The 25,714-nt window shown below is 40.6% G+C and overlaps 1 protein-coding gene across 1 annotated transcript in view; it reads right to left on the bottom strand.

Moving 5' to 3' along the window:
- The window catches only part of NOX4 (NADPH oxidase 4), a 120,526-nt gene continuing 94,812 nt past the window's right edge, over positions 1-25,714 (bottom strand). Inside the window, exons 14-18 of the mRNA XM_084533493.1 lie at positions 24,120-24,239; positions 20,644-20,752; positions 20,043-20,111; positions 17,845-17,945; positions 1-12,788 (exon numbers count right to left, since the gene is read on the bottom strand). Of these exons, the coding sequence (XP_084389619.1) occupies positions 12,668-12,788; positions 17,845-17,945; positions 20,043-20,111; positions 20,644-20,752; positions 24,120-24,239 (520 nt within the window). The 3' untranslated portion in view covers positions 1-12,667. The remainder of the gene's footprint in view (positions 12,789-17,844; positions 17,946-20,042; positions 20,112-20,643; positions 20,753-24,119; positions 24,240-25,714) is intronic.

Genomic DNA, 25,714 nt, shown 5'->3' on the forward strand with positions numbered 1-25,714 from the left:
TTGAGATTGATATATGCAGTTTAATTGTGTATCCTTACTTCTCAAAAATAAATAATGAACCAGAACTTTTGACAGCAATTCTGAAAACTCAAGAGTCTATACACTTTTTTTTTTTTTTTTCCACTGAAATAATACATGTTTTACATGGAATTTTCATGAAAAAACATAACACTGCCAATGCAGAAATAATTAGGTGGACAGTTACCAGGACATTCAACATTTTGCAGAGTGATTGAGTGGGTGCCTTGGACCTTGGTGCACCACCAAGACTCCTAGCAACATTTCTGAGAAGTGGATTATGAATTTTAAAACAATTTGGTTTCAGATACGCTGTAAAATCGGCAGTGTCTTGAAGATCATAGTAAAATATCAGCTCTCTATTAAGTTCTATCAAAAGCAATGTGGTCTGAGCAGGTACTTCAAATAAAACACACTGTAAAATACTTTACCAGACTGAGCAGACTAAAGCAAATGCCCACTTTGTTTCACTCAGTTAGGACCTCAAGTGCTCATATTAAGTCAGAAGGATTTCTATACACTTCTGGTATGGGAGGGAACTTTGTTCCTCATTGATTTTAGTGGGTTCATGCAGCTACTGTTTTCTATTCCCACTGTGCTCTAAAAGGGCAAAGACATGATGCAGAGTACAAGGGAATGGTGTTCTCCTAAGTTACAGTAGCAGCATGACTGCGTATGAGAATTAAATAAATTCATCCTGCTTCTGGGATGGTCACACAATCAGAGATACAAAAGGAACGTATCTGTCACAGTCCTTCATTTCAAATGATTTATCAGAAACTCCACGAGATGGCACATGAAGTAAGCACATGACTAAAATGTACAGAAAATGGCTCTGGGTGACTAAACAAGGGTGTCTAGCATCATTTTGGTACTTCTGGCTTGCTGTTCCAGAGGATCATGGGTGTTCTGTAGCATATGTGTTTAAGCAGTGAAATCCCATCTTCCCCTGACAGCAGTAATATCTATGCATATATGCACATACACAATGCTTCCATGATTAAAGCAGTATTCCATTAATTAAAACCAGGTCACAAACAGCAACTCAACCATGTTTTGATCAGTCTTGGAATGCTTGTTTATTCCAAAGTCATGAAGCATCCTGTAAAACAAATACCTTGAGAGTACAGTGCTATAATTACATGACAAGTAAATGTATGGTGCTTTGTCAAATACAATACGAGACATAAACTCAAGTTAGGGCGTCCTGCTAGTATAACAGAATGCAACAGTAACATCTGAACAGCAACAGAACTCAGCAGCTGAATACTTTACTTGCCAGCATTGCCATTAACATAAAATGGCTAACTCAGTCTAATATTTTTGGAAAGAAGCATCTTTTCCTTACTGCAACCAGGATCTTGCAATTTAGCTAAACAAGTTTGAAAAGAAAAACTAGGGATTCACAAGCACTTGGTATAATAACAGGCTGTGATGCCAGGCAAAGTCAAGTGTGACCGCGGCAAACAAAACATGAGATTTTAATGCAGCTGGGTATCAAAACTTCAGAGAATTTGGATTCCTCATGTTTCTGAAAATCTAAGGAGAGTGGTTGGTTTGTAAGTTAACTCTACAAGAACATCAGATAGAGTCCTGGATTCCTCCCTATCTTATCTCTTCTTTAGCCAATAGTTTGCACCTGCCCTCACAACACTGTGTAATTAAGAAAGGGGCACTAAGGGAAAAGATTTCTCCATGACTCAGAAAAAGGAGAGAGAATAATAACAAAACAAAACAAACAAGACTTTTTATGATCAATTTTGTACCTGTGCCTTGTTATGCATCTAACTGGTAAACATTTTGCTTCATTTGATGGGGACACGTGGAGTCAAAAATCTTATTGCTTACAAGAAGGTCTACTAGGCACGCGCTCATAGTAGAGACTTATTTAAATGCTTCCAGCCAGTGAAACACAGGTCCTGTGTCTTGCTGGGGGGCAGCAAACTGAAGCTACAAAACGGGGTATTTCATATGACAAGGGTATGACTTACTATTGGCAGGAACCCTCTAAGTACTACTCTTGTTCTTAAAGCCAAGCCTGGGGGAAAAAATATAAATTAAAGTTCAGGACCAAATTTTGCTTTCTGTTCCACTTGGAAACTAAGCAGTCATTACCCTTCAAAGAATCATACCACATCCTGATCTATAAAAACATATGAACAGATTGAAATTGCATTAATGTAAACAGGGATCTCTGAAAAGAACACTGAATCCTTACAAGCATGGATATTTATTTATTTACTTTCCAAAATGGTTATCTTGCACATTGTATACAGATAAAGAGGTAAATGTCACCTTCCTTTTTAATACTTTCTTTTTAATTCAGCTCTAGTAGGAAAATTAAATAATTACAGAATTGGAAATTCAGGACAAATTTTCTGGCCTCTTGCTTTTGGGACAGGGAAGAGACTGCATAAGAATAAGGGAAGAATATGGTCCGTAGTGAAACAGTTTTCCTTTCCTAAAAGGAAAACATTGGGAAGTTGAATGTTATTTATTGCTTTTTCCAAATTTCAGTGATGTAGATATTTTCATCTAAAGTCAATCCTTCCCAAGACTGGATTGTGGTTAATTATTTTCTATCCATGTAGCAAACTGGTCCACTGAAGTCATTTAACAGTGTGACCACAGGCCAAGGTCTCCACAGGACACCCAAGTCTTGTATCAGTGCACCCCAGCTCTTGGACACTAGCCACATTAAGCTCTTCCACATCTTCTGAGTCCCAAAGTATCCAAAGTGAGATTGAAATTGTCTTCCTCCTTTCTATAACTCTATATCCTCATCAACTCACAAGCCATTATGAGGTAACCTGTGGCTGAAGACAATGCCCAACACGCTGCCTGCCCTCAGCACGTGTCTCTCCCAGGAGGTCTGGTGGGTGCCAACAAGTCCAGCAAGTCCCCAGCAGCCTACTCATACCTGGGCTCAAGTTATAGGGCAGCCCAACTCGAAATGTGTCACAAATACCATCTTGAGGGGTCAGACAGACAAATTACTAAAGGTGCTTTGCTTTAAAAGGCATTCACTTATCTAAGCTCAGATTGTGGTAGTGCCTCGTGTAGTTTGAACAGTACTTTTCATCAGTGAAGGCTGGGAAGAAAAAAAAAAAAAGCCACACACACACACAAAACAAAACAAAACAAAAAATCACAAAGAATGTTTTGCCATTAGAAATTAATAGTTTGCTGCAGCTGAATGTGGTGTGTGCTGTTTTCCAGAAATTTCTCCTTCTCAAAGAAACTTCGAAGAATCTTTTTTTTTTTTTTTTTTTTTTTTTTTTTTTAATAAATAGAGATGTTTGGGACATGCTGAAATTTCCTAAGCAAATAGTCGGTGGATTTTTTTGTTCTGAAAATACTACATAAATACTGTAAAATCATAGAATCTTAAAGAAAACCACGCACAAGAACATATGCACATTCTGAAATAAATATAGCTGGCCCTATCTATGTATCTCAGTTTGAATAAAAATGCCACAGTTATGACTTTTCTCCTAAATTCTCACAGACCAAGGAAACCTTTCCTTACCCACATGAACTTCATCAAATTTGCTCTTGCAAGTGACTAGAAGGAACATGGGGAGGGAAAAGCTCAGTAGGATTAAGGGTCTCGCAGCCTAGCACTGGTGCGCTAAAGCTAATTAAAACTAAAGAGAAAAAAAAACAGTTAGTAAGCCGAGAGCTTCAACAACACAAGAATCCTGGAAGAAGCTCTTTGTTGCCTCTGAATCTCAGTAAAGCTCTGCCCTTCTGCAGCTGCAGCAGCATCAGTGCCTCCTTCTCAAGGATGCAGAGCAGAACATATGTATTGGGAGTGGTCTGCTTAACAGCACAATCCTTCTTCTCTCTCTTTATAAACAATGAGCTCTCAGGCTCCCTGAAGCAAAGGAACCAGGTGAGGAAACATTTAATCAGTGAAAGGAGGAATTTATAGGCAGTTGATAAACTAGGAGCTGTATGGAGATAGAGGATGTCATTGTAAGAAGCAACCACTTCCATCACTGCCCACTGTCCTGCAACACCTATGCGTGAAAGCAGAAACATGTCAGGGATGGCCACAAATGATCTGAATTTCACCAGATGGGTTCCTGTTGCTCATACACCAGATGATATAATCTTTGTTATTACTTGTTTTTCCCATTTTCTGTTTTCCCATCATTGTGGCACTGCCTCTCTTCCCATTCTAAAAAAGTATCTTCAGGTTTAGGATCCTGCATCCCATCACTTACCTAAAGCTAGTCAGAGTGATTAGAAGACCCTCCGTGGATCAGGTACATTATAAGAGTTACAAAGGCTAGTGTCTATGGCCATGACTATGGCTATGACTAAACCAACCTCAGCACTTTTCACAGTAGAATTTTCCTGAGTTAAGAGACGCAGAGGATGGGAGAAGCCTCAGACACAATGTGTGCTGTTGAAGCAGGGAAGTGACAGCAGAAAAGGAAGACACTAGATGATCTTTAAATGTCCCTTCCAACCCAAACCATTTTGTGATTCTGTGATTATATGACATACAGATGAGTTTGTTTCCAGTAATCCAGAGGTGAGAGCACCACTCCATACACCAACTGGAGGTATGCAGAGAGAAAAAGATGGAGCTGAAAGCTCAGCTTTCACAGAGTGGGAAAAGGCTGAGATTAATGAAAGCACCAATGCCTCCAGCTCCAACAGACAATGATACTTCACTGTCGGGTGGAGACCCTTTGCCACACTGCATCTAAGCCACATTTTTTATCTTTCCTTTAGGGCATTATGTTTATTAAGTTTATCTCAAAAAGCATGAGTTGACCAGTTACAAGTGTTCAAGCAATCAAAAAGAATGCCATGAGTGAATCTTCCTATTATTTTTTTTTTTTCATCAGCTAATTATGTTGTTCTGACACAACAAAGGAAAAACATGGCACTTGTACCTTCTCTGCAGAATTCTCTCTTTGTTCCCTGTGAACACTAGTACAAATATGGGTGGGTTATATACATTTACTGATGGAAATTGGCACTCATCATCCTTACCTGTTCAGGTAAGGTTTCCTTACTAGGAAAGTACATGTTTTTGAGCATCTGACCCCTAATAATAACTCCCTGCTCCCCAGTCACTGAGCAACTTGCTTTTTCAGAGCCAGAGAAATACAAAGGGTGTGTCCATACCCTCAGTTAGCCAGGCATCTGAGACTGCACTCGTGTCTGAGACCAACTCATCACCTATGGAGTTTGCCCTCAGGTATGACAGGTCTAGGCTGCAAGCTGGACACTGCACACAGGTGGCTAACCCAGCTGCATTAAAAACTGTTTTCATCTCACACTGCAGACTCAGTCTGAGAGCCCTCAACTTTCCCCAATGCTAAGTGTACTTTTAAGGTAGGCTCTGACTCAGCACCGTGCACAGATGTGATAGTCAATGTTGTGACATGGCCTCTTTCTGGCTACAGATCACGTATCACTGTTGTGCTTCTCCTTAAAGAGTTGTTATCTTCTTTGCCCAAACCTCGTTTCCTTCTTTCCACCAGCTTGCAGAGTTTCTGTGCAGCACTGCTAACCTGGCTGCACTGAGAGCAGCTCAGGACACAGTCCACTCTGCATGCTCTCTGGTATTTTGCATTTCTCCTAGATTATTTAAGGGAGAAGAAAGGGCTCAGAGGTGTTATTTATTCAGTTCAGAAGCGACACATTATCACTGTGCTACATTTATAACATGCAAACACCACTACTCAGCACCAGCAGAGAATCCTTTATCCCTGAAAAAGAAATGACAGGCTCTTTGGAAACAGACAGAAATGCCTTGCTGTCGATGAATATATTATTGGCTACAGCACAAGGAGGAAGTTTTCGATCTTCCTTCCCCACCTCTCCTCCAAATTTCTTCCCCAGGGTTGTAGAGTATGAGACAAGCAACACGACCTTGCAATGACAGAATTTTAATGTGTGACTGGTGCACCAAAAGCAATGCAGCAGCATCCCTCTTCTCAGTGTTGCTATGTACACTACACATTTATGTAACACTGCTTCGCATCTTCAAGGCTGTCTGTACCTAGGGTCACAGCAGCAACAAACACAAAATGTATTTATTAAACTGTTAAGGCTCCTGACAGCTAGCATGGAGAACTATATACTCCAGGAATTTGGTGAAAAGGAGTTAACACAAAAAGCCATACCCAACCCAAAAGCTGCAAAACAGAAGTAGGTAGCTCTTGAAACAGGTTAACTAGAAAGTGACAATGATAGATTTATTTCAAAAATTACTTATTTTGAAGGCATTTACTAAAATATACTAGTTTACTTCTGTGCTTAGCTTTGAGTTGTGCACTGAAAGGCTATCTCTGCATACATTAGTTCTCAAATCCCAGGGAGACTTTGCATTCACATCAGGCAATGGAGTTTGCTTTCAGTGTCTGGAATTTAGGAGCCAGGAAGAATGACTCCCTCCTTCCCTTTTACTTCCAGGTTCTAAATATTTCAGACTGTTCAGTGCTGGAATTTATCATCCTCTCCTGCCCTCCTTGGTTTGCTCCTCAGTTGACAGCAATTCTCCTGAAGCTTCAGGAGCTACTCATGACTTCCCCCTCCTGGTGTGACAGTGCGGATCATTAGGAAGATGGTGCAGATTTCAGGACACTGGACAGGCAGGAAAAAAAAAAAAAAAAAAAAAAAAAAAAAAAAAAAAAGCAGAAAGAGCAGTTGGAATATTCTTAGCATTTTTGTAAGGTCTGACACCCTCAGAAACCCAAGGGTTCTGTTAAGAGACAATCTACAATTGGGATGAGTCTCTTCCACCAGCTTTCTCCCTGTATCCTCCAAATAATGGGAGATCTTTTGCTGTTTGTACAGCATACAAACACAATCATTCTGGAGAATATAATGCTACACTACAAACCTTGAGCATCCACTGCAAGTTTGGAGCTATTCATAACCTTCAGAGGAAGTGCACAGCATTTCCACGGGACCAAAACAGATCCCCATGTCTCTTACAACGTGGGTGATACAGCTAGCAGAATACTAAACCTTTACAAATGTTCGGCCAGCTCTTGAAGAAGCATTTGTTGCTCAAAACCTTTTCTAAGAGCATTCATTATATTTGTGAGTCTAGCAGAGGACTCAGGGTTCAATCTTAATGATGCTGGCTAAACAATCTCCTGTACCTATGAAGGAAATTCCAGACTTCTGGGATTTAGTGTGATTAGTTAAGGTACAGGTTCTTCATGGGAATTTCAAAAGTCTCATTTCAGCTCCATGTATGTATCCACTAGTGCACCATCACAGTGGCTTTAATGAAATACACCAGCAGCAGAGATGACTCAAACCCCAAATCACCATTCAAAGTTGAGACCTCAGCTGTATTCTATATATCCCTGATAAATGTACATTCATTACAGAAAAGCTCAGTTCAGCACAAGCGCCAGTGGCATTTTGATTAAACTTTGCTGTTAAATCATCTTTGTTAAAACAATAAAACTGCTTTTATTTGTGAGGGGTGGGAATTTTGCAGACAAATCTTCTCTGCATAATCCAGAGAAGAACAGATCCAGCTTGTCTTAAATCACACTGGCATGTTTATGAAATGATTGCCAGGCTGAAGTGAAAATTAATCTCCCTAGAAGCCCTTTTATTTTTTAAACAAGTAAACATTGTATTTTAATAACTTTGTGTCTGCTCTGACTTAAGGGGCTCAGGCTCCTACTGGCAATGACTAGTTAGCCTCCTGCCGGCTTCTCTAAGCAATGGCTTAGAGTTTGAAACTATAACCTAGCATGTTAGTGTTGTGTAGAGGCTTTTCTCTTAGGCTTCTGCTCTAAAAACAAATTTCTTACCAAACCATTGCTTCTCTGATTTTTTAGTTTTTTTACAGCCAAATTACTATGTCCCAAGGGGCCAGGCTACCACTCAGATTATTTACCCCTTCTCAGCTAGCTCCAAATCTCTTTCTCACCTATGTGCGAGAAGCATTAGGGGCAAAGGGACGATTCTGCACCTGTTTGTATTGGCTGCACAACACGCTCACAGGTTGATCTGTGCTTGTATCAGACTCTGCATGCATGCAAGCATATGCAGTACCTCTCTCACCTGCAAGACACATCTAGCAACAAGACAGGTGAAGATCTGCAGACAAGAATAATGCTGGGGGCTGAGTGCTGAGGTCGTAAGCCCGTGACAGCAATGCAGCGTGTGCACACCGCAGTGCTAGTGGAAGCTGAATGTGTGCAGTGCTTTCATACTCATCTTCCATCCCATCAGGCTCTCGTGGGCAGGAGTCTTCAAACAGAAAGAGGGCTTATCTCCTTTCCCTTAACAGCAACTGTTCTCTAGTTTGTTGTGGCAAAACAAACAGCATTTTGCAGAAAAGCATATTTGGCTTAAACTTTCTACCAGGTCCATAAGCAGCACAGTCATCAGCTAAGAGGCTGTGGTACACCCTGGTCTCCTGATCCTAGCCCAGGTTCAAGGTTGCATGTAGGGGTCTCTCATATTCCTTTTAGTGCCATCCCCTAGAAGAGCTGATAAAAGACCAAGGAAGACTTTTCATGCACTCAGTACTATATGCAGAAACAGGGTATGTTAGGCAAAGTGCCACTCCAAATTGCTGGAATAATCATCATGGAGAGAGAAGGACTGGCCTTCAGACCTTGGAGGTGAAGGTCACTCCCCATCAGGCATTCCCACACTCCATAAGGGCTCACCTCTGCAGCCCTTCACTAGGGCAGTGAACATTTACTCAGACAAGTAATCTCAGTGCTGTGAGAACAGGATTGCTCGAGTAAATCTGACTCACTACTCAGCTGTTAGCTGTGTAAAGGTTTCATACTGTTGTATGAGGGCTGGACTCTCCTTGCAGAGAAAGGGTTTGGCTTCAATCATGGCATAAAACCCTCCCGTTTTAAATAAACATTTATGAATCATGAAACATTTATGATGAATAAAACACAAAGACCCAATGAGTGGTCTGAAGATTTGGGACAACTAAACAAGAAGTGGCATAACACAGGGTGGGATCCTTCCCCTGCCAGCAAGAAGCTTATGACAAACTCACTTCCAGGACTCAGTTTAATGCGTAAAGAGACATTCAATTACGTAAATCCGGTTGATCTGTAAACGTGGAATTAAGTGCTGTCAGCCTTCACTTACTTGTCTGGCACCAAGTTAATATTTTCATGTACGCTTGGCTTACAGAGAGAAACACTGCATAGTTTAAAAGCAAGCCCAGCTCAGTTTTGCAAGCTAGTGACACATGAAAAAGCAGCAAGGAGAATGCAGCCTGACTGCCTTTATCAGTAACATTTGCCATTCCTGAAACCAAGTCACAGTCACTAACCCTTAAACTTTCTGCTCCTCTAAAAAGCACAGCACAAAGAAAAGGAAAAGAGCAACTGAAGCTTTTAACCTTTCCCCAAATCCATACTTATCCGGTCTAGCAATACTCACACAAGCAACAGAAAGGCTCAGTCAAACAAAGCTTTACAAAAATAAAACACAAACACTGTTGAATAGCAATTACACAGACCTTTTCACTGCAGGTGCACTGAAGTGATCCCGAAAACATTAATTACGCCTCACAACACTCCAGACAGGTAGACAGTCCCCAGCCTGTTTTACAAGTAGGTCAGCTGAGGTTGGCATAGGACAGAGGCAGAAAGAGGAGAGTGTGCCTCTGCCTGCATCTTGCTCTGACAGCATGTAACGACAGGAGATAACATTCCTCCACAGTGTCAGCTTCTGCTAGTACTCAGAGCAAGAGCACAGGACTATTATTATTAATTATAAAATACTACCTATGTAAGAGCTGAGCCAGAAAATATCATCTGTTTTAGCACAGAACCAACTACAAAACTATCTGCTCATTATACAGTAATGGAACCGATATCTATGAGAGAGGAGATGTGAATCCACAAAGAACATCGTGATTAGATGACTCTACACTGTATTTAAAAATCATTAGACACTAGATCCTAAAACGAGAGGAAAACGATCACTGTGTGGATGTAGTTAACAGATGCAGTCATGATTGCAGTCATGCTTTAAGCTAACTGCAAACAAACACAAAAGCTGACAGTGCAGGCAATACCTGACATTTATGCATGTTGCCATCAGTGTTATGCTTATTATGAAATCCATGCATGCACTATTAGAAATATTAGTGATTAAAATGATCTGACACTTTTCTGCATACCTCCAGTTTTACAGGGACAGATGAAGGAGATCCAATAGGAAAATAATGATCCTTCCAGCCTCAAAAAAAAAATAAAATCAGTAGCTGCAATGTAGGCTCCAATCTCACACTGCATTTCTATTTTGGCTTCTGTCTCCTCTAGGCTCCTTTGAGAATTCTCATCAGTAGGAATAAGTCCATCTCTGGCTCTTTCTTTCCCCTCTGAATTTCAAATTGGGCAGAGCCAGAGGCAGGAACTTCCTGCAAAGTCCAGGCACTAAGAAACACATCCCAGTGGGGCTTTGCTGCTGCACTTGGGGCAACTCCACAGCAGAAGCTGCCAAGGCAAAGATCAAACTCATCTTCACTAGTTACACTTACAACATGCCAATACACCACCTACCAGAAAAATGCTTTCCTCTGAATACTGATACTGATACTGATAGAGAGCTTGTGCTGTGAGGTGAAAATTAGTAAGTCTTTCCTACTGAAATGAAAAATTCATTCATTGGAAAGCAGTAAACTGAATCAAATGCACTGTTCTAAATACAGGTGAACCAGAGGTATGAGAGATGATGATATATTTTACATGAGCTTATTCTGCAGATGCTACAGGCTTTGTTTCCAAGCTTCTGCTGAAGATGAAGGGCCAGGTTTTCAGCAAGTGTAAAGCAGTACTGTTGTACTCAGATGCAGTAGAATGATTGCTGTTAATGCCAGCTAAGTGTCTGGCGCAAGCTTAAATGTCCCCTTCTCAGCAAAATAACATAAAAAGAGTAAAGAGAAAATAAAGGAAATTGGATTGGCTATTGAAATGAGGGAACAAAATATTGCTTCTCAGAACCAAAAAGTTTTCAAGTGCTTGTTTCAACCCCTAGCCTTTCCTTGGCACCTATCAGCAGTCAGAAAAAAAAGCTTTAATAAGGACAGGGAATAAGAACTTATGTTTGAATATTTCAGATCCTCCCCTATGGAACATACTGAAAATATAATAGAGAACTGGGGCTGTTCAGCCTAAAGAAGAGAAGGCTCCGGGCTGACATCACTGTGGCATTTCAGTACTTAAAGGAGGCTTATAAAAAAGATGGAGAGTGACTCTTTGCTCAATCAAATAATGACAAGACAATGGGCAATGGTTTTAAATGTAAAGAGAGGAGATTTAGCTAAGAGGTTAGGAGGAAATTCTTCACTCAGAGGGTGGTGAGGCCCTGGCACAGGTTGCCCAGAGAAGCTGTGGATGCCCCATCCCTGGAGGTGTTCAAGGCAAGGTTAAATGAGGCCCTGAGCAACCTGATCTAGTGGGTGGTGTCCCTCCCTGTGGCAGGGGGGTTGGAGTTGGTATTTAAGGACCCTTCCAAACTGAGCCATTCTATGACTCTGAGAAGTTTTGATCTGCACACAAGATGTCAAGAGCCACAGAAATTAAGGCCTCACTCCTACTCTGCTGTAGATCTGGCCTGATCCTGCTTTTAGGGCCACCAGTGTGACTGAATAAACAAGCCCGACTCCAGTGATGGTTATCCCTGGAAGTCTTTAAAAGACATTTAGATGTAGAGCTTAGGGATATGGTTTAGTGGGGACTGCTAGCGTTAGGTCAGAGGTTGGACTCGATGATCTTGAGGTCTCTTCCAACCTAGAAATTCTGTGATTTTGTGATTCTGTAATCCAAGGATCACAGTCAACCAAAGACAATCTGCAGCTTCCAAAACTGGTTTTCAATCTGCTTCATTGGAAATTAATCAGTAAGAACACCTGAATGCTTTAATAAGTATTTGACATTCAGGGCATGTGAGTGCTACTTCCATGTTGAGCATGTGGTATACTAAAACATCATGTCCTCCCATTAATTACTTTTTTGCCCCATATTTCTGGCTGCACAAATCACACTTATTTTGCAAACTGCTGAATGCTGAATTGATGTGCCTAAATTCCTCCCTTTCTTCCATTCAAGGTGGGAATACTGACACCCATGACAGAAGCAGACTAGAGTAACACTGTATATTTGAAATACAGAATCTCAATTCCGCAATGCATAAAACCTGTAGTATGGAGCGTCTCACCCCAAAGCCATAAGGTTTGTATACCAACAAAAGCAATAGGTCTTTGAAATGCACTATGTTTTGCCATTTGGATTAACCTGGGGTTTAATTTACTGATCCAACTTCAGAGGGTTGAAGTGGAAGAACATTCCACAGATTGTCCTTCCATTGGCTTTTAAAGCAACTGTGTCTCTCCCCAGTGTTTGTACTTTTCAATTAACAGAAACAACTCCAAAGAATCACTGCTGCCACAAATATTGTGTGAGAACATTTGGCTTTGAGCATAAGCACTTATTATTTGTTGGTATACTGCCATGTCCATCATTTTCCAGACTCTTAAATAATCATAAATAAGAAAAACTGTGCTATTCTTTGGTACATTTCTGTCTGTTTAAACCACAGCTGAACTTTTAAGTTGTACAAACAAAAAATTGCACTTTTATCTTCTAGAGACTCTTGCTAGTCCAACAGACTTTCAGCTGAAGGATTCCTTATTATACTCAAACCTTGTCCCATAAGAGTTGCTGCTGTTGCTCAGTTTATGAAGTATCTTAGAGATTTTGTTTGGTCCACAACAGAAAACTCCAATAGTCTTCCTGAAAGGGAAAATAAAATAAGTTATGACATTGTGAATGAACACTAACTTCTAACAATTGACAGAATTGGGTTCTGCTTTCATAGTATTATAGAAATGCCAACTATGTACAGATTTTAGGGTGAGAACAACTCATTGGGTCATGTAGCTGGTATTACAGAAGCCACTAGATCTCTCCCATCTTTCTCCACATCACATCCTGTTACTTACTTGACTAAGATGACTCTTGCAAAAAAGAACCTCATCTTAGTCTCAAGATACCAAGCAAGGAGAAACTGCTAATTAATCACTTTTTTTGTTTGTTTGTTTGTTTTTGGGGGGGAGTTAAAAAACGTGTCTTACTCTAACAACTTTATTAGTGTAACTTTTGATTTACACAAGTAGGAGATCAAGTCACTAACAGGGATTTGTTACAACAATGAAAACAGAGCACTACTAACCCACGATTATTTCTGGCAGCAGCAGAACAACTTTACCACATTAGTTTCACATTAGCATGAAATCGTTCCTCCAGTAGCTGTATTGGAAAGCCTTGTGAAAAGCTAAACACAGAAAAAGATCCTTGTATCCATATCCAGCTATCAGGCCAGATCCATTACAACAACTCCACTGACAGCACCACTTTGCACTCTGGTCACCTTACACAGAAGCTTTAAGTCAGACTCATGGTCACACAGCATCTAAAGACTCTGGGCAATAGCCAGCGGTAGAACAGGGCAAATACACAACAGCAGAGCTGAGCCACTCATGATATTCATCATCTCCCTTCCCTTGAAAGATGAGGAGAAGAGTAAGGAAGGAGCGAGAAAAGAGGATGTGGTGCTGTCTCTTATATATTATTTTAAAAAAAGTCTTCATCTTCCTGCTGAAATTGTGCCACTACACAGAAAAATCTTAAAAGAATTAGTGGGATGGAGAGAGAACATAAAGGGGAACGTGGCTCTAACTATTATCATTTACAGCACTCACCAGGAGGCTGGAGACTTTGAGTTCTGGTCCTTGCCTCTAGGACTGTTTCAGTATTTTATCCAGTGACTATTTAACACAAAGTATCTTAGCACATGAAGATACTCAAATGCACAGTTTAAAGCTGCCTGTGTATACGTTTGGTGAAAAAAGGGAACTCATGCCTATGAACAGAAATCTTTGATGCATACTGCCAAGTGTATGTCACTGATGTCAAACAGCAGTGCAAACAGCATGGCAGCCCATGGTATACAACGGGACACAAACACTGGCATGGCACACCTGAGGACTCAAACATCAAAAGGCATCACAAAGTTACAGAGGTAAGTGCAACCGTGTCCTTGTGCAGGCACCTCACAATGCTGACATTTTAATTGACATATATTACATCATCTCTTATATCAATCCACGTCAGATATTCATAACTCACACTTTTCTCATTTTTATGTATATCTATTAAACTTTCATGCCCTGGCAGAACTCCTCTTAATGGCAAAGGGTGTTGCGTTGGTGGCTGGATTAGCAGAAATAATGAGCACACTATTGCTTGTTGGTCTCAAACACGATTTCTCAGCACTTGCAGAATCTGAACATCCTCTGTTCTGTGCACAGAGGAAAAAAAGGGTATGTAAGCTGGCAGCAAGAATGTTTTCTACTGCACATTTAATTGATGGAATTAACGTTATTGCTTTCATCAGTCTAACTAGTATAGACAACTGCTAAATAAAAAACAGAGATCATCTATCTCTCTCCTTCTCATTATATATATATATATATATACATATATATGTATGTATGTATGTACACACCTCCTAAGCACAGGCATTTCCAAGCTGCACATACTGCTAATGTACCCCCCATCCTAGCAACAACCTTCTAAGGTTCAGAGAATTTTTGGGCAGTAAACAAAATCACCAAAAGGTAAAGTGCTTTGCCTAAGCTGTCATAAGAGGTTTGTGGCTGACTCGGAAGAGCTCCTGGCATTGCCCCATACAGCGAGCCAGAGGTTCTCAAGTGTTCTTCCTACAGATACCCAGCATCAGCAGCTGAATATTATGCTGCGTAATACTTACCTCCCACAATTCACCCCACATGTCCTCCCCCACCTACGCCCACCACTTCCCTGCTTGCAGATACTTTCCTCCTGCCTGGTTTGCTGCAGCACAGGCTGTGACACAAGCAGGCAGGGAGCTGAAAGCAGCTCCTGCATGGAGCAGTACACTACTGCCTCAAGCTGACGGGATTTAATTGCCTATCACTTGTTTGGGTCAATGATTTACCTGGTTGCTCAGAGGAAAACAGCAAAGTGTTGCTGGGACATAATGTCTGAAAATCTTTTAAATACCACTAGCATGTTTACAATCGGGGAAGCTGTGTTATAGGCCCCTCTTTGGAATAATTATTAATATAGGATTTTATTCACTCAAAGCGTTACATAAATAACTACCCTTTCAAGACTTCTTAATGTTCCTATTGGATGAGTAGGTCAGCAGTATTCTTACATCTGTTTTTTGAACAGTGGGAGCTGAGGGAGAGCTGAAATATTTTGCGACCTAGAGAGGACAGACTCAAGACTTGAAATATTCCAGTTTTAAATCCCACATCCATTCCTAGAGAGAGAGTATCTCTTTTACAAAGCATGAGATATGTGTCATGGTACTCCACGCCTTCCTCTCCTACAGATATTCGTCTTTTTCTAGGTCAGTCTCCCATCTGGAAAAATGCAGCTATTTGAACAAAGCAAAACTGAGGAAGCATTTCTGCAACAGCATGGTGTAAGCTTTTCACTCAGGACACAACTGAGCAGAAACAAGGCTGCTGCTCTGTCCACAAAAAGCACGAAAAACAAGACCAATAATTTATTACATAAACCATCATAGTGCACATCCCTGAGACTGCAGGTGTCATATAAAATATCAACAGTAGATGGCATGCGTCTGCTCCAATCAGTTTGGAGGGAAGAGTTAGGAGCCTGAGGCCGGGTTGTCCCATGTCATACTCCGAAGCTCTGGCAAAGCTCAGACACTTACAAATGCACTTTGGCTATTTGGGACCCAAGCAGCAACAAGAGCAACAATTCACAAACCACAAACCAATCAGATGGCTGAACTGATGAGAGGTTTGCCAGCTGTGTGTTTACTTATGCACAGCTTTGACTGAAGTCACAAGATAAAAAATGGAAAATATCTAGGCTTCTTGGCTGCCCATAAACAAGCCCAAGGGGATGATTGCAAATACATGTGAACATCTGAATGCTGGCACCAGATGCTGGAAAAAAACTTAGTTGCCCAGCTCTTTTTTTGGTCTCCATATTGCAGCGTGGTTATTTAGGTAGAAAGTTACTCAGAAATAAGAACTGAAATAAAGTTAGCAGGAGACCAGGAATCAGACTACAGAGAAAAACTGAAGTTTCTGTCTTGTCCAGGGAAACAGAATATTCATCTATGATATCCATGTTTCTGTGGTATAGTTGATTTACAGGTTGCACTACTGTTTATCATGTTACACGTAACTACACCTATAGAAACAGACCTATATCTATATATTGTGATAAGGGGTGACAAATGGTAAGAAAGCCTACATCTTAGCAAGCTGCAGGACGGTGAAAAAGAGGCAGAGAATTATTTAGGTAATAAGAGACACCTTGCTTGGAAATGGTGGTATAATTTAAAGACCTGGCGTGAAAATGCAGAGGAAATGGCACTTGAAGGTCTAATTAGGCATAATGCAATGGAAAGCGCAAAGGAAAAAGCAAGCATGACTACCACTAATAGCTTCATCTGTATTATGTGCACTTGCAGCCTTGCAAGGAAGTGGCAGAAGCCTTATGATTTTCATCTTTTGAAACTGGATTCACACAGTTAAGCAAAAAAAAAAAAAAAAGCCATTAGAATGGAGCAAAAAGAGGTTAGCAGACCTCTGTGCAGGAGCCTGAGCCAGAGTCAACTTGCTTCTCTGCCCTCCCTATTTCCCCATCTTTCCCATGGCTCTTTACTACTGCCATTCTTGAAGTAGTATTCGTTTGCTCTGCAGCAGCCTTTGGGGCATCCTTTCCACAACATCCTTTAAGACCTGAACACAAGATACATGGCTGCAGCAGCTTACACTGCCAACAGTGATACACAGTGGTGCTCAATATTTCTTAAGATACAGGGCTCCAAATCCCCTAGTCATATTCAGCTCCAGAAGACTGGAGAATAAACCATGGGCAACAGTTCACAAGTGAAACAGAAGACAAAAAACATTTTGAGGGAAAAGGTCTGTAGGTGAAAAGGATCGTGAGAGCACCTCTCAGTCTGGTGCAGACAGATTACCTTCAAAAGCTACTGCGGGTGGCTTGAGGCTCCGACCCTACTGACTTTGCCAGAAGCAGATTAGGGAAGACTCACACAATCCTGTCTACCACATCAGCTTTTAAGTCAGGACACTGCCAGTAGGGTGTAATATAACCAACCAACAAAGCTGGATCTGGAAAAAGACATTCCATAGTCTAATTGCATGTCTTCTGTTTTACAACTGTCTTGTTTTAGACCATAGTATGTTCGCCTAGCACAGTAAAAAGGCATTGCCAGGACTTAACAAAGAATAAAAACTGCCAGGAATCTCTGAAGACAATATATCCTCTGAATAAAAACAATATAGGACAGCCAGATTCTTCCTTATGCAATTTATTTGTTTTAATCCAGTACAATAAATCATTAAAATTATATGAGAAGTCAGTGACTTTAAAAACCTGCAGCTTTATATATAGAAAGAGCCTATGTTGCAAGCAAGATACTGCAATGGATAAAAACACATGCAATCCCAGTGCAATGAGATGAAAATCTATTACTTTCACTTTCTGGGCCACTGAACATCCTAAGCTGCATGAAAAGATGAACTATGCTGAGTTTTTTGTTGTTTTATTTTTAATGTTTGTGTTTGTGCAGGCTATCTCTCAGAGCAAAATACCAGCTAATTTCAACATCAGTAGCTTGAACATTGGAGTCCAAGATAGAACTCTAAGAACATTTTCATACAACACAGAGCTGCAAAGACCTAGTATCCCCATCCTTCAAACAGTGGCATCCCTCTAGCAGACCAGTACTCACCGCCTGTTACACTTTGCTATTTCATCGAAGAGGAGCTTCCACCGGGGTCGTCCAATCAAAAGCCTCGAGTTTAGGGCTTGATATTTCTCACCAATTATTTTCTGCAAGAAACAAAAAACTGCAAGCTGCCTGATTTGCAGATTGCCTCACATCACCCAGGGCTCCCATTTCTGACATTGCTTGACTTACCATATCGCTGAGGTGTAAAACCCAAGCCCAAGTATCAGGCAGTTGTGATTAAAACTGAAGCCATTTCATACATCAATACCTCTACTCACTGTCTTTTTCAATGGCTCTCCTTGGTGTTTATTATACATTGTTCCTCTCGCAGCTGCTCATTAATCTCCCCATTACTTTTAAACCAATTTATTTAAGCCATAAAACAATAACTACGCTCCTATTATTCATTCCCTCATTGGCCTTTAATGCTTAGCTGGAAGAAACACTGCTGATGCAAAAATCGTATTTCTGTCTGAAGAATTTTTTTTCGATTACATACAAGGTACTATTAAGATGACTAGGCCTGAAAAAGTAACAAGGGAAATCTTACATTTCTCCCTGAGAGTAGTTTGCCAGCTGCTTTGTGCTGCCTCAACAGCAGAAAGCAGCCAAAACTGGTCCCCAGATGGAACCCAACCCACTGCAGCAATGCTAATTCACCAGCAATTTTATAAGGTCAAATGCCCTTCCACTGCAGGGCTATTACCTTTCCTTGGTTCTTGTGTCCTAACACAACAGGAAGGCAGAGAGGAATTACATCTTTAGCATCCCACATTCTCTCTGCTGCAGAATGATCTGAAACATGGCTCATACCAATGCAAACACAGAGCCTTAGCCAACTCATCCTCTCCCCTGGCCTTCTATATTCAAGAGGCATTTGCTGAAGGAAGGGATTGACTCCCTGTTGTCACAAAAGCATACTGCTCCCAAGCAAAGGGAGCACAAAGCGAAACTGCCCTAATTTTGGTAGCAGTCAGCACTTGGACTGACATCAGTGAACACATAAGCTGTAAGGCAATGGAGAGTTGAGTTTAACACCCCCTTTGAGAAATCATCATCAGCATTGTAGTTCATGCCAGCTTTGTTCAACAGCCACAAAAGAAAAGTGACTTTAAAGAAAGACTTAAAACAAAGTTGACTTAAATAATAAATTCAGTAGCTGTTTGATACACAGGATCAGAAAACTTGCTTTGAATTGGCTGTCATTACAATCTTGCTGTGTCATTGCAATGCAATCCTGCTTCAAGTTTCATTTTTAACCTAACCAGGTTAAAATTTTAACCACAGCAGGTTCACAATTAGATATTTTCAAGCACACCATTCAAAATGACGTATGTCATCCAGGCATTAAAGCTGTGGAGCGCTGTTCATAACTGCTGTAGCTATCACATCATCTAGAATACTGGATAGCATTCCTACCAGAGCTGGGAATGTTATGCTGTCTCTACCTGATACCAGGCAGATCAAAATCCTTTGGGCATGGTTTCTCACTGCATTTCACATTTTGTAGTAGTTGTTAGGCTTGGTCCTGGGCCCACCGCAGTGAATGGTAAAGCTTCCAGACGCAGCTGGGTAAAGAATCAGGCCTAGGTTTACATGCTAAATAATGTAAAATGAATATCATAAGCATCTATATCTCTGGGAGGAGATTCCAGGAGCTGAGGAAAGAGAACATTTTTGGGGCTGACAATATACGACAACTGGCAGTTAACTTACAGTCTCATACATCAAGCACTTTGTAACTTTTTTTGATATTTCAGGCAAACAAACAAAAAAAAATCCAGAGCTTTTAAAAATAGCCATCTTCTCTCAAAATATTTGTTTTAAAGGAAGATTTGAGCTTGCATGCTGCTACAACTATCCTGTTTTGATTCCTAGCCCAGCAATGATGCAGATTTCCCATCAAACCCTGCCAACTGTCTGGTCTGTGGCCTGGCCTGGAAGGACCTCTTTCCTAGAAAAAGAAGATATGGATTTCTGCCCACATATAATCAAGTTAAGGCTACTAGACCAGATTCTTTTATGCGGTGGGGATGGACTTGCTCTCTTGCCCTAGCAATGAATCAATCACTTGATCTTATGGCCTCATTTCCTGTTTTTACCATCTGCAATAATTCTCTTTTGCATATGACTGACAGTTTGCATTGTCTGCTACCCCAAGGTCTAGTTTGGTTTACAAACAGCATTTAGCCACATACCTGTATTCCATCTGTTTGACTGAGGTACAGCTGGATATTTATATAGTCTGGTCGATTCTCTTGCCAAAGCTGGGAGGATGATAAAAACAGCTAGTGAAATAATATCCCTTCTTTAAAGGAAGTATAAAGTCACTTGTGCCTACTATGCTGATGGACTCAGGTTTCAGCATCACTGAAGTAAGTTTTTTAATGAAGATGTGTTTACATAGCACCTCTTTGTGCATTACGGAATGTTGCACATCATGCTGTGTGCAAAATATTATTTTAGAAGGCCACATTCCTTTTAAAATCCACATTAAATTGTAAACCCCCTCCCTTCTTAATCCGTCTACGAGCCAAAAGGCAAAAGGCCACTCAGACTCCTCAACCTGTATGTTCCTCTTCCATCTCATAAATTTCACAGAAAGCTGTCCAGCAACACTGTGCAATGAAATACCAGTGTGACATACACTGGTTTATGCAGCTTCAAGCACTAATGGAGGCCAGGTAGCCTAGGCAGAGCTGAAGTTTGCTGGTATTCTTTATAGCATGCCATATGTGTTGTGTGGACATACCCTGCATTTATTACATTATTGGCATCCCTCCAAGCAACACCCGTTACCTTGTCATGCAGCATACAGAGCAAATCTGCAAACCAGCGGAAAGATTCAACATCCCTGCACACCCAAATGAAGTAGAGTCTTCTCAGCTTGTAGCGTTTCCAGCCATCACTTGAAAATGAAATGTTTGGGGAATTAAAAATTATTATTTTAAAAAGGCAACGTTAACTAAGTTGCTTCATATTCATTAGTGGAAACGTGAATTTCTATTAGAAGCCAACTGCTAAGTTGTTCTTCATCCTATGATACATCAGACACTGAAATGACCAATGTGGTCTATAAGGATGATTCTGGGAATATTAAATCTCTAATGCAGAGCCAACACCCCTCGCAGCTCCCTTTTCTGCATTAGGAAGTTGTCAACTATATAGATGATCTGGGCTGCAAATATAGATTCATGTATCATCATCAGACTTTTATTTCAAAGCAAAGCAGACATTCGAAGTTTAAGTGTATTATGTCAATTCTTTATTAGGTTTATAAAGCGACCCATAAGAGGAAAATATTGACAAATGCAATAATGTCAGGACTAAATTCTGCCAGTATATGTGAAAGGCTCTAGTTGATTATAATTAATACTGCAGCAGAGTCACAAAGACCAAATCAAATCAGAGCTCCATTGTGTTAGGCAACTGTGAGATATTATACAGTCCTCTGAAAATGCTGGTGTGTAAAATGCAGTCATGGACAGATTCTGACATTTCGCTTAGAAAAACAAGACTCTTATGTCAGATTTCTTATGCAAACAAAATGCAAATATAGCACAAAGGAAGTATTGGAATGAACTCCAATAGAAAATAGAAGTGAAAAAAAAATTCCTGATGATTAATGAGTTCAAACCAAACAAAAATATCCAGGAAGTCTTTTCTTAGTTAGCCAATGCTGTTTGTGTAGTTCACTGAAATGGCCAGTGAAAAAATTGTTTCCTCCTCCTCCTAAAATAATGTTCAGATAGAGAAGACCAACGAATGGCAACTTCAAATACCAGTCCCAGGAGCCAACTCCAGCAAAAAAGCTTCATAACACACCTCACCACTCCCACTGTGCATTATTTAAACTCTAAGGCTGCCAGCATACTCAGACATGGTATTGCACTAACAAATACACATAAAGGATGGCTCCAACCACTGTCTCACCTCTCCATGCTATTAACCTCCACCATAAGCATGAGGAGCAAGGACGGAGACATTTTCAGCAGCATGCCGCAGCTGAGAACTCACCTTTATGTGATCCCTCCCTTACAGAGAGAAAAACATGCACTAAGACTGGGAAGGAGTGTCTTTCAAGTCCTGACTTCAGCTTTTGTGTTTGTAAGCTGTTGACCTGTAGACTAGGATTTCTTCCATCTTCTTCTGTCTACCTCTAAGACAAACCCTTAGGAAGGGTCACAATCTGGTCAGATGTGACAAGATAACTACAAGCAGTAGCAAGGAAAATAAGTGCCTTTCATCATAAAAACAGACAAAAGAAGAAGAGAAAAATGCAAGGAATTTTGTACGGAATTGCTGTAGCTCAGTAATTCAGACACAATCTCCCAGGTGCAGTCTCCCATTATAACCACATCCATGTGCAAATAATACTTCTTTCATTAAATATTACCAGTGCCCATAATAAAAGTTGTTATTTAAGGATCCTCCCATTGCAAGACACTAGCTTTCAAGCCACTAGCTTTTGTTAATGTAAGTCATGACTTCTTAAAAATAGGTGCAGGGTTCAACAGTTAAGTGCAGTCAAGGGCAGGGGCAGAAATTAAATTGTGCTCATACAACAGGAACATAATTGAGCCAGAAACAAAATGCCTCTCCATCTCGACAGGGTTCTGATCTCCCCCAGAACTGCCTGTCCTTGACACAACAGGACTGGCCCCGCTGCTCTGCAGCGCTGGCATCATAAGGAAGTTTGCATTTTCACACCTGCCAATTTCTGCTTCTCAGCCAGGGTAAACACAACAGGCAGCTCATCCAGTACGCTTGTGATTTGTTGTAGATGTTTAAATACTGAGAATGAAAGCAGGCTGAGATTGTTACTTTTTTTTTCTAGAGTCACAAAATTATTCCCCAGCATAATGCTACAGTGCACATGAGGAAGACTGGCTACAAAGCCAGATTATGGGATTGGCTGCTTGGAAGTAATTTATGGCTTTAACCAAAAGCGTGGATTGCTCAAGTTTTTGGATGTTAAGCTTCTATGGCAATGTCTGTGCAAGTTCTTATGGCTTCTAATAACACTCTGGTTGGGGTAGCCATCTCATTAGCTGCTGTTGGCCCATCATTATGATCTGTGACATTTTAGCTAAATGCTGTCAAGGATAAACCATCCCAAGAAAAATGGTCAGCTTACCCATCTGGACTACAGGCTTTCAGCAAAATTGTACCCAAGTTTCACATTCTTTCTAACTTTGAGAAGATGATCAATACACTAATAGGAAAAGAAAATGAGGGAGCCCAAGATGGTCTTTGAGGGCTGCACTATAAGACAGGTGAGGCTGATTATTTTCTGAAGTGCTCAGCATTGCCAGGTCCAGCCCAGATCAAGGACAGAAGAACGTGGATGGCATTTAAAATCCAAGTTTTAATTTTGGAGTTAGAGCTGGCTATTGGCATTTACATCTTAGAACAAATGCTTCAGCTGTGCATTGCAAAACCTTCCCAAAGGCAGCTAGCCTTTCTACACTTCAGAGAAAGATTGCTGCTTTGGTTGGCTGTTTATACTGTGCCTATGAAACAGGGGTGCTTAAATTGTGACTGGAGCTCTTAGCCAATGCTCCAGCAATAAAAATCAGCAGCAATCATAAAAGCAAGTCTACATCATACAGTGTAAGATTTGGTGGAAGCATGTTGCCAGTGTGACAGAGAAACAGGAGATGAAACCTTCGGTCTGAACATAATTTCAAAGGTTTTAATTTAAAATAAAGGGGAAAAAAGTAAAGAAAAATTCATACTTAAAATTTTAAAACTTCAAATAGAGTCAAACATCCAAACATGACCTGAATCCAAGTCAAGCCCATTCCTTTAAAACCCTAAGTTTACACTTTTACAAAATTCAAACAGAACTGGAGAGTTGCCCTGCATTTCCAGCAGGATTGTCATGACCTCCTGAATCTCAAAAACACACTACCATGGTGCGTAGCCTCCTCTAAGCAGAGACCAGGGAACAAATCTAGCTGAAGGGTCTGTGACTATAGCAATCAATAGTCGCAGGTGAGGCTGGTGGTAGGATATAAACACTAGTCCAAGTGTCCCAGCTCATGTGCATTAGTGGCACAACTCTGCCAGAATTCTTTGGGTTACACAGCTTGTATGAGATTATGTATGCTCTCCAGGGGACATCCCGGTTCTTTACCTCTCTTTAAGGAAATTCACTTGTGTTTTGCTAGTAGAAGTTTTGAAATACTCTCAAACCCCATCTGACATGCACTACTACGGTAAATTGCAGGGTGGAGGGAAGAAATGGATTTTAAAAGCTTGAGCTCACTTACAGCAGTGTGTTGAGTACTGATGCGAATGGCGTAACTCCAATACCACCAGCCACGCAGAGGCTGACCTCATAGTTCAGGGATTCCTCAAAGGGACTTCCAAAAGGTCCATCCACATACAGTCTTCAAGAAAAGCAAAAAGAACACTTTTAGAGAAAGCTGCAAAAATCAAAGGAGAGAGTGAAGGCAAAGAGCACTGGAATTAAAATTCTACAAAGAATTTGTTTCAATTTTTTATTACTCCTGGGATGCAAACTATGAAAACCTTTGTGCTTGAAAGCTTGATGTGGATGACTGTGGAGAGAAACCAATGTACAGGTGGCATGAAAAAATTGTGTCAGATAAAATCTCCTGGCACATTCCATGATTAGACAAGCCTTTTTAAATCAAAGCAGTGTAAATGACTTAATTATTACTGTCCTTTGTGTCTGGTATTAGAGGACAAAGAAAGTGCTCCACTGGAAACAATAACAGCTCGGTGGGTCATATGCAGGAAGACAGAATTTGGCTAGCTGTGCTTAGAAGGTTCCTTGAACATCAGAAACTGCTGAGATGGACAAAGGGTACAAACATCTATTTCTCCTGGCTTCTCATAATGCTTTTCAAGGACCTCCAGAAAAGAAAGAAGTGATATTTATCCATCCTGCAGTATGTAAGAGAAATGAATTACCACCTGTCTACTCCTTCACTTCAGGTCCAGACTCTTGGGAATGTGATCTATCACAAATATATACCTGAAGAGGGGAAAAAAATCAGAGATGTACCCCTTTGCCTCATGCCTCTCATTCTTAAAATAGTTTTGTCTACCTGTTTATAAAGATCGCTTAAGAGACTGAGTTCCATTTCCAACCCATTCTGAGTATTTCAGAGACTGCTGAAAGGTCAGCTGACTGTAACTAGAAAACAGGACTTTAGGCAACTTCACAAGTTTGACCTCCAAATATTCACTACTCTGCTGAAAGTCTGACCAAGGCCACCCACAGACACACCAAAGTTTACAGACAGTAATTTTTCTACTAAGATTCACATAACCCCCATTCTACCTACATAAAAGCAAGTGCATCTCCTGGCTGCAGTAATAGATTAATCTTTACAAATAATTATGAAGAAAACTTGAACAATACATTCCATTAAGGTGCATTCTGTGTATGAATGAATTACTGGATCATCACGTTTTAGGTAACCAGTGGGACCAGCGCTGTGTTCAGCAGCTCAGTGACAAAGTATTTGCTCACAGCAAGGCTGAGTGAGATCAACCTTTGGCATGACTCCAGAAAAAAGCTCCAACATATACGTTTTTATACATACTTGTGCAATTATGCAACCAAGCTAGGCACAGTGTACACCTAATAAATGGACATAGGCTTCTCCTTTATAGCATCAGCCAGAGACTTAAACACTGAAGAGGCGTCTCTTTTCCCAGACAATGTCTTCCACCCCTTACCTGATTCTTTCCTATTGAGGGCTGGCTGTTAGTTATAAATTAACATCTTACAGCCTGATTCCCTTTCTTTTAGCTTTGTGGTCTGACCATTGGCATCTTACCAGTCAAGTCAACATCTCGTCTGGGTTATCTTCAGCCAATATAGTCCTCTCTG

Source organism: Aythya ferina, assembly GCF_964211825.1.
Source record: "Aythya ferina genome assembly, chromosome: 1".
In the NCBI taxonomy this organism is placed as follows: domain Eukaryota; kingdom Metazoa; phylum Chordata; class Aves; order Anseriformes; family Anatidae; genus Aythya; species Aythya ferina.